The sequence below is a fragment of the Mesoplodon bidens genome, assembly GCF_964165515.1.
Source record: "Mesoplodon bidens genome assembly, chromosome: 11".
Taxonomy (NCBI): Eukaryota; Metazoa; Chordata; class Mammalia; order Artiodactyla; family Ziphiidae; genus Mesoplodon; species Mesoplodon bidens.
Window position 1 is genome coordinate 100,325,491 of NC_138167.1, and position 14,687 is coordinate 100,340,177.

Consider the following 14,687-nt stretch of genomic DNA (forward strand, 5'->3'; position numbering starts at 1 on the left):
TATTTGCATTTAAAATATTTTAATCAGTTATATAGTAGTATGTGTACTGATCTGTGCAAAAAACAATCATCTTTTACTTATGTTTATAGTCAATAAACTAAAACTAATTTTTATTTGCTAGTTTCATTCTTTTCCAGTGTACATTATTTTAGAAAGGTACCTTTCATCTTTGGGTATGGAGATTAGACTTACTATATTTAAAGGAATGTTTTAATTGCATGGTTCAAATAATAGAAGAAATTATGAACATTCAGAAGATCTAGGACTGATTAGAATTTTGATTCTATTAGAGGTAATAATTTTACCATTTGAGTTTATTTATAAAATTGAAACACAATAACAACTTAGTAGTAAAGCAATTAAGGAGTCTATTGAATTAATAATATAAAATTTAGATACCTGTAGATAATTAGAACAGTTATCAGAGCAACTGTTCTTTTCAAAATTGTACTTCTTCCTCTGTGCAAACCAACTTCTGATAGCAATACTTGCAGTAAATTCATTTTCAGGGCCGACCCACATATTTTCACCAATACCATTAAATCTAGGATGGGCCATTTTTAGTTCTTCTAAATGAATATTACGTTCAAACACACATTTTTTCCCCCATGCTCTAGCAGTCCGTGACAAAGCTACATCCCAAGTCTGAAAAAAAAATGCAAAAAGTAAAGAAGAAAAATTAATGAGGTTTTTTTTTGTGCTCTAAATTATTTTCCTTGAGTTCTCATAATTAGATGTAAGGAAAACAATTCTTATTTTGTGCTTATGAGTCTGGTTTGTGGAATTTATGTAGGAGAAAAAGTGTTTTGAGACAATTATAAATGAAACAACTATTTCCTGAGATGAAGGCTTATGCATATATTTGTAATTAAAAAAATCAGATTGTTAGATGATGCAAATGGTTATAATACTCTTACATGTAGTCTATTCAGAAAATGTGTATTTTTAATCTCATGCCTTTTATATGTAATAATACAATAATTTAAAATATTTAAGAACTATTTATTGAGCACTGATTATATGCAAATTATTGTATTGTGAGGAATAAAATAAGAAGTCAACATAAATTTTGTCTTCTAGTTGCTTACTGTTGTTAGGAGAAAAACCTGGGATAATATATACATACATATACATATATATACAAATACATATATATATATATATATATATATTTATATATATATATATAATTTTAACACATAGTGGTAGTTGCTAAATGTTATAAAAGAGGCACATGTAAAGTTTTATGGATGTTCCGAGAAATGTAAGAAAATATCACAAGATGCTGCTCCCCTCCATTTATGGAAATATCCAGAAATGTGTACTTCTGACATATTTAGAGCCTCATTAAATTCATTGTTTAGTTAAGGACAAGAACAAAAACAACACAAATAGAAAAATCAACAAAATATTTGTAAAACCAACATGATAAATATATATACATTACAGTAAATCTGAAAATAAACATTTCTGAAAAATAATACTAAGATTTCCCTAGAGTTTTCTTGGTTAATTTCATAGATTATACAGAAGTACAATACAGAAAATATATTATAGAAAACTTTAGCATATCCCCTCCCTCTCCACAATATTTCCCTCCCCAGAGGTAATCATTGTTAAAAAAATTGTTTATGTATAAATTTCTCTAGCTCCATATACACACACATTCATATATAAGATATGTTAGGGTGTTTTAGATGAGTATTTTGTGATTTTTGTCTTTGCATGGTTTTAATCATACCACACACAATATTATTGGCCTGTAACTTGCAGTTTTCACTTAGAGAGATTGTTCCATATTAGCACAACTAGATCTACCTAATGTTTTGCAAACGTTTCATAGTATTCCATAGTATGGCTAGCAGCATGTAATAAAGGTTACCGTTCCACTATTAATGGCCCTTCAGATTCTTTGCCATTTGCAAACAATGCTCCAGGACCATCTTTCTACTGCCTAATTTTTCATATTGTTTACACACCACATGCTTACAATGCACTATGTCACTATTCTAAGTGGGTTTTTTTCCTTCCATTTTTATTGAGATATAATTGAAACACAGCACTGTGTAAGTTTCAGGTGTACAGCATAATACATCATGAAATGATGAACACAATTAGTTTAGTGAACATCTATTATCTCATATAGATATAAAAACAAATTTTTCCCCTTGTGATGAGAACTCAGGATTTACTCTCTTAACAATTTCAGATATAACACACAGCAGTAGTGTTATATTAATCATTTGGACATCATCCTTAGTATTTATTTATCTTATAACTGGAAGTTTGTACCTTTTAACCACCTTCATACCATCCCCCCTGCCCCCACCCCCATAACCACAAATCTGATCTCTTTTTCTATGAGTTTTTTTGTTTTCGTTGTTTTTTGAAGTATAATTGACCTACAACACTACTATGTTAGTTCCTGATGAACAACATAGTGATTCAATATTTCCATACATTACAAATTGATCAGCACAAGTCTAGTTACCATTTGTCTCCATACAAAGATATTACCTTATTATTGACTGTATTTCCCAAATTTCATTCCCCTGACTCAACTTATTTTGTAACTGGAAGTTTGTACCTCTTAATTTCCCTCACCTATTTCACTCATCCCCCCGCCCACTCCCCTCTGGCAATCACCTGTTTGTTCTCTTTATCTATGACTCTGTTTCTGTTTGATTATGTTTGTTGTTTTCTGGACTCCATATATAAGTGAAATCATATGGTATTTGTCTTTCTCTGACTTATTTCACTTAGCATAATACCTTCTAGGTCCATCCATGTTGTTGCAAATAGCAAGATTTCATTCTTTTTTATGGCTGAGTAATATCCCATTGTGTGTGTGTGTGTGTATATATATATATATATAATCTTCTCTATCCATTCATTTATCGATGGGCACTTAGGTTGCTTCCATACCTTGGCTATTGTGAATAATGCTGCAATGAACACAGGAGTGCAGATACCTTTTTGAATTAGTGGGTTTTTTTGTTTTTTTTCTTTTGGAAAAATACCCAGAAGTGGAATTGCTGCCACTGGAATGTCTACTCCCTTGTTTCTAAGAGTTTGACTTTTTTTTTTCAGATTCCACATATAAGTGATACCATGCAATATTTATCTTCGTCTGGCTTATTTCACTTAGCATAATGCCTTCAAGTTCCATCCAAGTTGTTGCAAATAGCAGGATTTCCTTCTTTTCTCATGGCTGAACAATATACCATTGTATATATACACACCACTTCTTCTTTGTTGATTCATCCATCGATGAGCACTTAGGTTGCTTCCATATCTTGGCTATTGTGAAAAATGCTGCAGTGAACTCAGGAGTGCATATCTCTGTGATATCCTGTTGTCATTTCCTTTGTTTTTATACCTAAGAGTGGACTTGCTGGATCATATGGTAGTTCTGTTTTTAATTTTTTAAGGAATCCTCCACACTGATTTCCATAGTGGTTGTACGAATATACATTCCCACCAACAATGCACAAATCTTCCCTTTTCTCTATATCCTCACCAATGTTTGTTATCTCCTGTCTTTTTTGGTGATAGACATTCTAATGGGTGTGAAGTGATATCTTATTGTGGTTTAATTTGCATTTCCCAGATGATTAGTCATGTTGAGCACCTTTTTATGTACCTGTTGGCTAAAGCTATAAAATTCTTATGAGAAACAAAGGGTTTTAAAGCTTCATGACATTGGATTTGGCAATGATTTCTTAGATATGTCACCAAAAGCACAGGCAACAAGATAAAAAAATAGACTTAATTACAATTAAAAACTTTTGTGTATCAAAGGACACTATTAACAGAATGAAAAGGCAACCTATGGAGGGGAGAAAACATCTGAAGATCATATATTTGACAAGGAATTTTATCCAGAATATGTAAAGAATTCCTTCAACTCAGCTAACCGAAAGACCCTAACAACCTGACCAAAAAATGACCAAAGAACTTGTGCAAACATTTCTACAAAGAAGACATACAAATGGCCAATAAACACCTGAAAATATGCTCAACATAACTAATCATTTGGGAAATGAAAATCAAAACCATAATGACATACCACTTCACACCCATTAAAACAAGTGTTGGCAAGGATGTGGAGAAATTGAAACACTGTGCATTGCTGGTAGGAATGCGAAATGTGCAGCCACTATGGGAAACAGAATGTCAGTTCTTCAAAAAATTAAACACAGAATTTGTACATGTTTTTTCAATTCCATTTCTGGGTATATACGTAGTAAAGGTGAAAGCAGGGAATCGTACAGATACTTATTCACATACCTATGTCCACAGCAGCATTATTCACAGTAACCAAAATGTGGAAGAAACTCAACTGTCCATGGAGAGATAAATGGATAAACAAAATGTGGTATATACATAAAGTGGAATATTATTCAGCCTTTAAAAGGATGGAAATTCTTTTTTTTTAATTTTAAAAGATTTATTTTTTGGCTGCATTGGGTCTTTGTTGCTGTGCGGGCTTTCTCTAGTTGTGGAGAGCAGGGGCTACTCTTCGTGCAGTGCATGGGCTTCTCATCGCAGTGGCTTCTCTTACTGCAGAGCACAGGCTCTAGGCGTGCAGGCTCAGGCTTAGTTGCTCCGCGGCATGTGGGATCTTCCTGGACCAGGGCTCGAACCCATATTCCCTGCGTTGGCAGGTGGATTCTTAACCACTGCACCACCAAGGAAGTCCCAGAATGGAACCTTGAAGACATCATGCTAAGTGAAACAATCCAGTCACAAAGAGAAACACTTATGATTCTTATATGATGTACCTGGAGTAGTCAAATTTATGAGACAGAAAGTAGAATGGTAGTAGCCAGCAGAAAGAAGGGAATGGGGAGTCAGTGTTTAATGGGTGCAGAGTTTCTATTGGGTAGGATGAAAATGTTCTGGAGATGAATGGTGGTGATGATTGCACAACAATGTGAATGTATTTAATGTCATAGAACTGTACACTTAAAGATGGTTAAAATGGTAAATTTTATGTTATGTATATTTTACAATTAAAAAACCCCAATAAATGTTTTGAGTTTGAAAAAAGGTAGAACAAAAATACCAGGTGACGACAACAACAGCATGGCCATGGGCAGAAGACAAACAATTTATGTGTTGTAATATCTTTTTAATCTTTAGAAGGAGGTTATAGATGTTGATTAACTTTGGACTTTGTAAAGTATATACATTAAAATGTTAAGCATAACCAATAAATAATAAAGATAAAATGTATGATTTCCAAACCTGTCAAGGAAAAGTTCTAAGTAGACCATACTATTATGATAGACTATACTATTTACAGTTATTATTTACATCCTAGTAAAACCCATGGGAAAAATATATACAAATTTTTAGAAAGAAGAGAAGGATAAAATTTAGAGTGGAGCTTTAAACTGTACCCAAAACATTATTCCTTCAAAAATGTTCGCATATTAAGATATATATTGAGGGGACACAATATTATTCTTTATATTATTCTCTATGCTTTATGTTTGAAATAAAAATTTTAGACATTAGGAATACAAAACCTATAAAAAGTTGCATTAAAAATATTTTATGTTTATTCATTATCAGGAGGAATGCTAATCTTCAAACTTGGAAGAAATAGAATTCATCACAAAGGGTGGGAAATACATAGATATAACTCTCAAATATCCTCAAATTCTAATTAAATTCAAAAGATTAAAATTGGCTTGGATAAAACTATCTTCAGCAAATTCAATGCTAGTATTGATATATTTTTATAAGAAAATATATAAACAGAAGAGGAAACTTACTGACAATTCAAAAGGTAAAGAAAATGAACATAATACGTACAAAATACATCCAATCAAAATAACATTTTAAAAGTAACATTAAAGCAAAGTTCCCTTTTATAATTTATTAGTTTAGCAAGTGACTGAAAATGCCCAAGGCAGTCAGATGTGGTATGTCCAGTCACATGTACGTATGGTATGTCACATGTCCAGTGCAGTAAATTAGTTCACGTGTCTGGTGTACATTGTCATGTGCATGCATCCTCTACAAGTGGTTGTGCTTTGTGTACTTACTTTGTGTAGCTTACTAATGAAGACCTGATAGAAATGGAGGCCCAGAGAATGGACAAAGAGAGACTAGAGGAAGAAGAAGTAACTGAAGAACAGAAGAGGTTCATGACACAGGAAATGGCAAGGGGATTTTCTTCATTTGAGGAGGCACTGTTAGTTTCTAAGGCACAGGACCTGAACGTAGTATGGTACACAAAGGTTGCAGCAGCCGTTCAGAATGCAATCCAGTGCTACCGTGTCATCTATGACAAGAAAAAAAGAGCTACTATCCAGACATCACTGGATTGCTTTTTCAAGAGGGTAGATAGAAGTGAATCCAGCAAGGAACCAGAACCTGTGCCATCAACTACAGGTGTTAGTGAAATTGCAGCTTGCCCTCCATCTCCTATTGCTGACAATCCTTCAGCTCTACCATCTCCCACCTCCTCTCCCTCCTCCAGTCAGTAACTCTTCTTGCCTGTTCACTAGATGCCAGCCCCTGTATGCCAGCTATTGTACTGTACTACTGTGCTTTTCAAGGTACTATACAGTAAGGTTAAAAATGTTTTATTTGGGGGCTTCCCTGGTGGCGCAGTGGTTGAGAATCTGCCTGCTAATGCAGGGGACACGGGTTCGAGCTCTGGTCTGGGATGATCCCACATGCCACGGAGCAACTAAGCCCGTGAGCCACAACTACTGAGCCTGCGCGTCTGGAGCCTGTGCTCCGCAACAAGAGAGGCCGCGATAGTGAGAAGCCCGTGCACCGCGATGAAGAGTGGTCCCCGCTTGCCACAGCTAGAGAAAGCCCTCGCACAGAAACGAAGACCCAACACAGCAAAAATAAATTAATTAATTAATAAACTCCTACCCCCAACATCTTTTAAAAAAAGTTTTATTTTTTGTGTTTGTTTTTTTATGTATTATTTGTGTGAAAAGTATTATAAACCTATTACAGTACTATATAGCTGATTGTGTTAGCCGGGTACCTAGGCTAACTTTGTTGGACTTCGGAACAAATTGGACTTAAGAACGCACTCTGGGAACTGAACTCGTTCGTATGTAGGGGACTTACTGTACTTCTACACTGCTGATATTTGCTTAATTTGGCACAGTCCTTCAGGAAACGGCAGGGGATTGCTATGCAATTGCTATGTATAGCATATTGCTATGTATCGTATAAATAAAAAAATCACATACTTTATTTATCATATTTCTGGAATTTTTCCTGAGGAACTAATCCAGAAGGATGAAAAGACATATCTAGGGTGACAGTCCTTGCAATATTTACAACATAAATTGGAAGGCCCTAATTGCCCGATATTTACTCAATACATTTTGCATTCGTTTTTAATGGCAATCATGAAGACTCTATAGCACCAGGGGAACAGCTAATGAGACATTACAAAGAAACACGGGGAAAACAATGGGAAAGCAAGAACTATATTGTAAGGGAACGCAAAATCAGAGCCGGGTCTAGGACGAGGTGAATGAAACACCCTCTAGGGAGCAAAATTTAGGCTGGATACCAAAAAACTCAATAATCAAGATAAAAAATATTTTAAAAAGGCAAAATTAGTGTGAAAACATCCATGATAAAAATTCAAAATTTTAAGTAAGAACAGAATCTGACCTTTCATTTGCATTATCCTGAGAGTGCCTCACTGGTCTCTCCCAAATTCAAGCTCAAAGATCCTTTGTTTAAAGTGTTTGTTTCATCAATAATACTTTTGCATTGATTTTTAAATTTAAAAAAATTGCATTAGACTATCATTTTCTCGAATTAAAGCTCCCTTAAATTTTGCACCTCTGGTGAGTACCTCTACTGACCCTAGTCCAAGCCCTGTGCAAACCCTTGGTAATAACTATGCGTTAGAGTGACAGTGTTTTTTATTTCTTGAACATATAAACTTTACGTGTATTTTAAAACCCAAACTCTAAGCGCGGTTGTCCGCGATCCTTAAGGCTCAGCGACCCAGACTCTCCGCGGCCGAGGGGGCGGTACTGACAGGGGCTGTTGGAGGTTTGGGCAACCGCCTTAGGGCCTCACCATGAAGCGCAAGTTAGCCCCTCGGGGGATGACGCTGCCTCGGAGCTCATTGTGGAGATTCACGTATTCATTGATAAACGTTACGTCCTCTTCGTGCGGTAAAAAATGCGCGTTCAAACCGGAACCCAGCAGTAGTAGCCAGAACTCACAAAGCCACACCTTCCAAACAACCGTCTGCGCCCGAGGAAGCCTTTGGGCGAACCACTCCCGGGCGAACCGCCTCGGGGTCTCCATGGTTCACTGGTCGTGGCCAGGCCAGTGCGCACGCGCCGGCCCGCCCCAGCGACCTGCCAATCAACGGGGAGGGGCGGTGCAGGCACGTCTGGCCCCGCCTCCCCGCTAACGGAGGGAAATGATGAAGGGAAACCAGAAGTGCGGCAAGGCTCGTGAAAGCTGTCTGCAGAACTAACCACAACAGAGGCTTGAGTTAAATGAGTGCAAGCTTTTCACTAAACTAATGTAGTTAAATATCCAGAGTCGATTTCTGACACCAGATGATGTGTCATCGTTTATTAATGTGTCAACTGCCCAGTAAATGCCAATTGTTGAATAAGTAACATGTCTGAGGAACCTTCTAATTCTTCTGTGACACTGATGAAAATTCAACCAAAAAAAAAAATCCTTACTTGTTAAGTTGGGAATTTAATGCAAGACCTTCCTTTTATTTTCCTCCTGGACAGAAGAATATCCTCTTTTAGGCCAACTTCCTGAGATTTTCTCAATGTTTTAATGATCATTTGTGGGAAACCGCAGGATAAATGGGAAAAGTGGAAAGCTCAGCAGGTAGGGGGTAGACTAGGGATCATCAAATTCTCATAAAGTTAAAATATTTTCATTTTTTACTTTCACCAGCATGTCTGGAATATCAATATTCATCTTCTCTGACAAATTGTCATGTTAACAGTAGGTAAGAACTCATTTTTTTTTTTTTTTTGGTTTTCATTTCTTTCAGACAAAAATGGCTAGTGTCCTAGCAGATTTTGGCCTGGTTTCTTTAGCTTCAAGTATTTGGCTCAAGAAAACTTGCTTTGAAGAATGTAAGTTGTAGGCACAAAATAAAAACAAATATTCGTTTTGGGGTACATATTTGCATATCACACTTGTGCTGGATAGCATTAAGGAGATATTCAGAATCATTGACATAGGAACAGAATTTTGCCACAAAGAAAGCACTGCAACTGCTTGACCAAAAAATATCTAAAAATAAATGTGCTTTTAAAGATTATCTATGGTGTACACAACTGAAAGCAGTAGACCTCACAAGATGGTTTCACTCATGCCTTAATTCTTTTAATAAATATGTATTATCAGGTAGTGTGTTAGGTGGATGAGAAAGGCCAGTGGACAAGACACAAACCCTGCTTCCAAGTAGCTTAGAGAACCAGCTAGTTTGCTAGTCTAGAGAACTAGCAAATCGGTGACTTTATACCATGGATAAATATAAAGCCAAAGTGCTATGGCATAATGTGTGGGGCAACTAACACCCTTTTTGAGGACCAGGTAAGCCTGTTTGGGGAGTGTGACATCAAGAAAGTGAAGCACACAAGTTAAAGAGTGCATTCTAAACAAAGGAAAAAGCATGTAGTATGCTAGGAGATCAAAAAAGGGTAAAAGTGTTTTAGTATGACCAGAGCGTATTGTGGCGGGTCAAGGTGGCAAGTGCTGAAAGATGGAATTCCTTTATTATGTTGGTACTGTTGTTAGGCTATGAAAACTGCTATATTAAAGCACAAGATAAATACAATAATGCAGACTTAGATTAGGAAGAAATTTTAGCCTTTTACTCGTCCCACTGTATTAGACATATCTGACACATCACTGACAGGTGATCACCATATCCTCTGCTTAAATAATTATGTTAGCAGGGAAGTCACCATCTCTTAGGCAGCCCATGTCATTGCTGGACAACTTACTCATTAATTTAATAAGTATTTCTTTAGGACCTCTATGTGTCAGACCCATGCTAGGTGTTAGAGCTACAAATTCTCAGCAAATTAGATTCGCAGTCTATCCACATGAAGCTTTTAGTTAAAGGTGATACAAATCATCAAATAACTATAATACAGAGTAATAAGTGCTAGTTTAAAATTTAAAAAATTCTTGCTGTGTGTCTGGAGCTATTTTGTTTGTTTTCTATTGTGGTAAAATATACATAAAATTTACCATTTTAACAATTTTTAGTGGAAAATTCAGTGTCAATTATATTCACTGTGTTGTTTCCAGAACTATCGGGTGAGATTTTAAATGTTTGGAAAATATCAACTCATTTAAATCATAAAAACCTTAAGAAACAGATATTATGTTTAAAATTTGTATTGAAGTATAGTTGATTTACAATGTTGTGTTTAATTTCTGCTGTTCAGCAAAGTGACTCAGTTATATTTATATATAAATATTCTTTTTCATGTTCTTTTCCATCATGGTTTACCACAGGATATTAAATATAGTTCTCTGTGCTATACAGTAGGACCTTGTTGTTTATCCATCCTATATATGTTTGCCTCTGCTAATCCCAAACTCCCAATCCTTTTCTCCCACACCTCTCCATCCCCTTGGCAACCACAAGTCTGTTCCCTATATCTGTGAGTCTGTTTTTGTTTCATAGTTATGTTCATTTGTGTCATATTTCAGATTCCACAAATAAGTAATATCATATGGTATTTGTCTTTCTCTTTCTAAAGTTTTTCTGCATGTTTTTGCTTTTTTCTATATAAAGGAAAGTGGAATTTTTGGAGTTCAGATCCCAGTTCTGCCACTTTAAGATATTGGGGTACACTTTGCCCTCCAGATCTTGTATTTAGAATTTAGGAATCACAGCCAGAACCTTAGGTGATAATATGTGTGAAGAGACACAATATAGTAACTGAGACATTTGTATGTGCACAATATGTATTGGCTGAATTTCAATGACATAATATACTCAAAATTAGTATTGTTTAAAAATTATTACTTCTGCCTTTTACTTTGTACTTTATAAAATCTTTGGTTTGGTATGGACTTTTACAGTCTGCTAGTGCAGTCCACTGAAATTTCTCAGTGACTTCACTGACCGTTGACATCTAGCCTCAGATTTAAGAGAATAGAAAACCCACCAGTTCCTGCAGCAGTTCTTTTATATTTTCAGACTGCCATAATTGTTAGTACTTTCTTATAACTTTTATCTTTTTATCTCATACTTATTTTCTGGAAGGCTTTGTTTCCATGTCTTTAAATATTTGAAGGTATCATGTATTAATTTCCTATCGCTGCTGTAACGGATTACCACAAACGGTACTTTAAAACAACACAAATTTATTCTTCTCCAGTTCTGGAGGTCAGAAGCCTAAAATCAGGGTGTTGACAGGGCTGCATTCCTTCTGGAGGCTTCAGGGAAGAATTCATTTCTTTGCCTTTTTCAGTTTTTAGGGGCTACCTTTAATCCTTGGCTTGTGGCCCCTTCGTCCATCTTCAAAGCCAGTAATGGCTCGTGTTATATCACTCTGAGACTCCTCTTCTGTAGTCACATATCCCTCTGCTTTCCTCTTATAAAAACACTTGTGGGGCTTCCCTGGTGGCGTAGTGGTTGAGAGTCTGCCTGCCGATGCAGGGGGCACAGGTTCGGGCCCTGGTCCGGGAAGATCCTACATGCCGCGGAGCGGCTGGGCCCGTGAGCCATGGCCACTGAGCCTGCGCGTCCGGAGCCTGTGCTCCGCAACGGGAGAGGCCACAACAGTGACAGACCCGCGTACCACAAAAAAATAAAAAAGAAAAGAAAAGAAACCGCTTGTGTTGCATTGAACCTACCTGGATAATCCTGGTTGATCTCCTCATTTCCAGATCTTTAACTTAATCACACTTGCAAAGTCCCTCTTACCATATCATGTAAATTAACTAATTACGTGTTCTGAGGATTAGGATATGAATATCTTTTGCAGGCCGTCATTCAGCTACCATATACCTAAACATCTCTTTCTTTTTTTTTTTTTTTTTTTTTTTTACAGTTAGAGGGAAATTTATTGCTTTACATGCTTATATTATACAGATAATGAAAAGATAGGGGGATATTATGAAGAAATTCATGAAAGTAACTGAAAATTTAGATAAACATCTCTTTCTTAAAGTAAACTTTTATAGAAATAAAACATTGATTCACAAAGTATACACATTTTAAATGCACATCATAGGAATTTTCACAAACTGAACAATACTCATGTATCCTTCCTAGACCAAGGAATAGGACGTTACCCCAGAAACCCTCCACGTGCGGCCCCTCAGCTACCGCCCACTTCCTCTGCCATGCCAGGTTAACCTCTCTACCTTGATATTGTAAATATAACTATCTGGTTATATACTTACATGAAATCGCAAAATTTGGACGCTGTGTCTGGCTTCTTTTGCTCAGCATTATGTTTGTGAATTTTACCCATGTTATTTGTAGCTGTCCTTTATTCTCATTACTGTACAGTATTTTATTGTATAAATATAGCACAGTTTATTTACTCACAGCTGTTGGTGGAAATCTGGCAATTTATGAATAGTGCTGCCATGAACTTTTGTGCATTTTTTTGGTGAACATATGTACCCATTTCTGCTTAGTACACACTTAACAAGTGGAATCGCTGGCCCATTTAGTATGCATATGTTCAGCTTTAAAAAATACTGCCAAATAGTTTTCCAAAGTGGTTGCTGCAATTAAAACTCCCACCAGTAGCAGTAGGAAGGTGCTAGTGGTGCCATATCTTTGCCAGGGCTGGGAATTGTCTATATTTTTCATTTTAGTTCTTCTTATGGGTATATATTGGTGATTTTCACTTGCATTTCACTGGAGACTAATGATGTTGAGCACTTTTCATATGTATATTGGTCATCTGGATATCCTCTTATAGGAAATGTCCATCCAAGTCTATTGGGTTATCTTTTTCATATTGATTTGTGGAACTTATTTCTATATTCTAGTTATGTGTCCTTTTTAAGCTATATTTATTGGATGTATCTTTTCCTACCCTGTGGTCACCTTTTCATTCTCTTGACCATGTCTTTTGATGAACAAGAGTTGCTAAATTTATTATAGACCAGTTTACCAATCTTTCCATTTATTGTTAGTGTCCTTTGTGCCTTCTTTACAAAATCTCTCCCTACCACCAACTCATCCCTCTGCCTCGTAATGCCACTTAGGTCATATGTGAAGTTGTTATAAATGTATGGTTGGTTTCTAGGCTTTTTTTTTCAGTCTCATCTACCTGTTATGCATTCCTGCACCAATATTATCCCCTCTTAATGAGTATTATTATATATTAAATACCTAAAGCTTGTTTAGCTTTAATATTGTCTTGGCATACTCGGCTCATTCCTCTTCAATATAAATTTTAGATTTAGCTAGTCTAGTTCTATGAAAAGTCCTATGGGGGTATTGCTTACAATTATTGCAGTGATAGGCTTCACTCCCCTTATTCATTATTCCCAGAGGAGGAGGAGAAAATTCTGCTTCATAGAGTGGGAAGCAGGAATTGGCATGTGTAGTGCAGCCCTTCCTCTCTTTTTCTTAGGAGCCAGCTGTCTGCAGAAGTGCACATTCTCACCTATGCACTAAGTTTTACAGGGTCCCTCCCCAGCTGGAATGAGTGGGTTAGTCTGTTTAATTCTAGTGTTAAGGACTTAGGTTATTGTTGCTACATTTCTAAGCCATGGTTTCCAAGTGCTTTATCAATAATAAAATTCATATGTAAGTCTTCATCTGCCTGATTCTTATTTCTCTGTTGGTTACGAACTTGGAGAAGTATTGGTGCTACTTATTGGATACATAAAACCCCAACATGGAACTTTCCATTTTATAATATAAATGCCGATTTAATTCTTTTATGTTTTCAAAAAGACTCTAGACTCCTTGAAGCTATTATGTCAACCTATCACTGTTCAACTGAGTCCTGTTTACCTTCGAGAAGCAATATAATGTAATGGTTACGCGCAATTTTCTTTGACTCCGCCATGTGCTAACTGTATAACTCTGTAAACTTTATTTTTAGAATGTGGATAATAGTACTTACTTCCTAGAGTTATTGCAAGCATTAAGTGAACCAATACACATTAAAATGATTTTAACACAGACTAGTGTGTAAGAAGTTCTTAATAAATAGTAGCTATTGCTATTACTTTCATTTTCTCAGCATTTAGAATTGTTTCAGGCACATAGTGGGCATTCAATAAACACATTAATACTAACGGATTAAACTGAATTAAGATGACCAAGCTTTCATGGCTCCACTCTGTGTTCACAAACTCTCATGTGGTTTACAGATTCTTATTTGCTATATCCTGCTTACCTTTCATAGAGACCTAGATTTAATAAAGGTATAACTTTTCAAGATCTCAATGAGCTACAGACTTACTGTTTACATTATTGCAATTTCATTATACCGACAGTTTTATGGGAATATCATAAAATTACTTAGGAAGGGAAGTAAAGAAACATCACTGAATCTTCAGATTTCTTAATATAAAGGAGATTATTGGTCGTAGGGTGTCAAAGTGTGTGTCATTGGGTTTTGCTTTATATTATGAAACAGAATTTTAGGACTGGCAGTCCTTGTGAGATAGTTCAATGCTATCTAAAGGCCATAGAGATTAAATAA

General features: G+C 36.0%; 1 protein-coding gene across 1 annotated transcript in view; it reads right to left on the bottom strand.

Moving 5' to 3' along the window:
- GLIPR1L2 (GLIPR1 like 2) overlaps nt 1-8,313 on the bottom strand; it is a gene marked incomplete at both ends in the record, with an annotated part of 30,101 nt that extends 21,788 nt beyond the window's left edge. Inside the window, 2 exons of the mRNA XM_081250257.1 lie at nt 400-645; nt 8,080-8,313. Coding sequence (XP_081106383.1) covers nt 400-645; nt 8,080-8,313 — 480 coding nt within the window. The remainder of the gene's footprint in view (nt 1-399; nt 646-8,079) is intronic.
- Nucleotides 8,314-14,687: the final 6,374 nt, after the last annotated feature.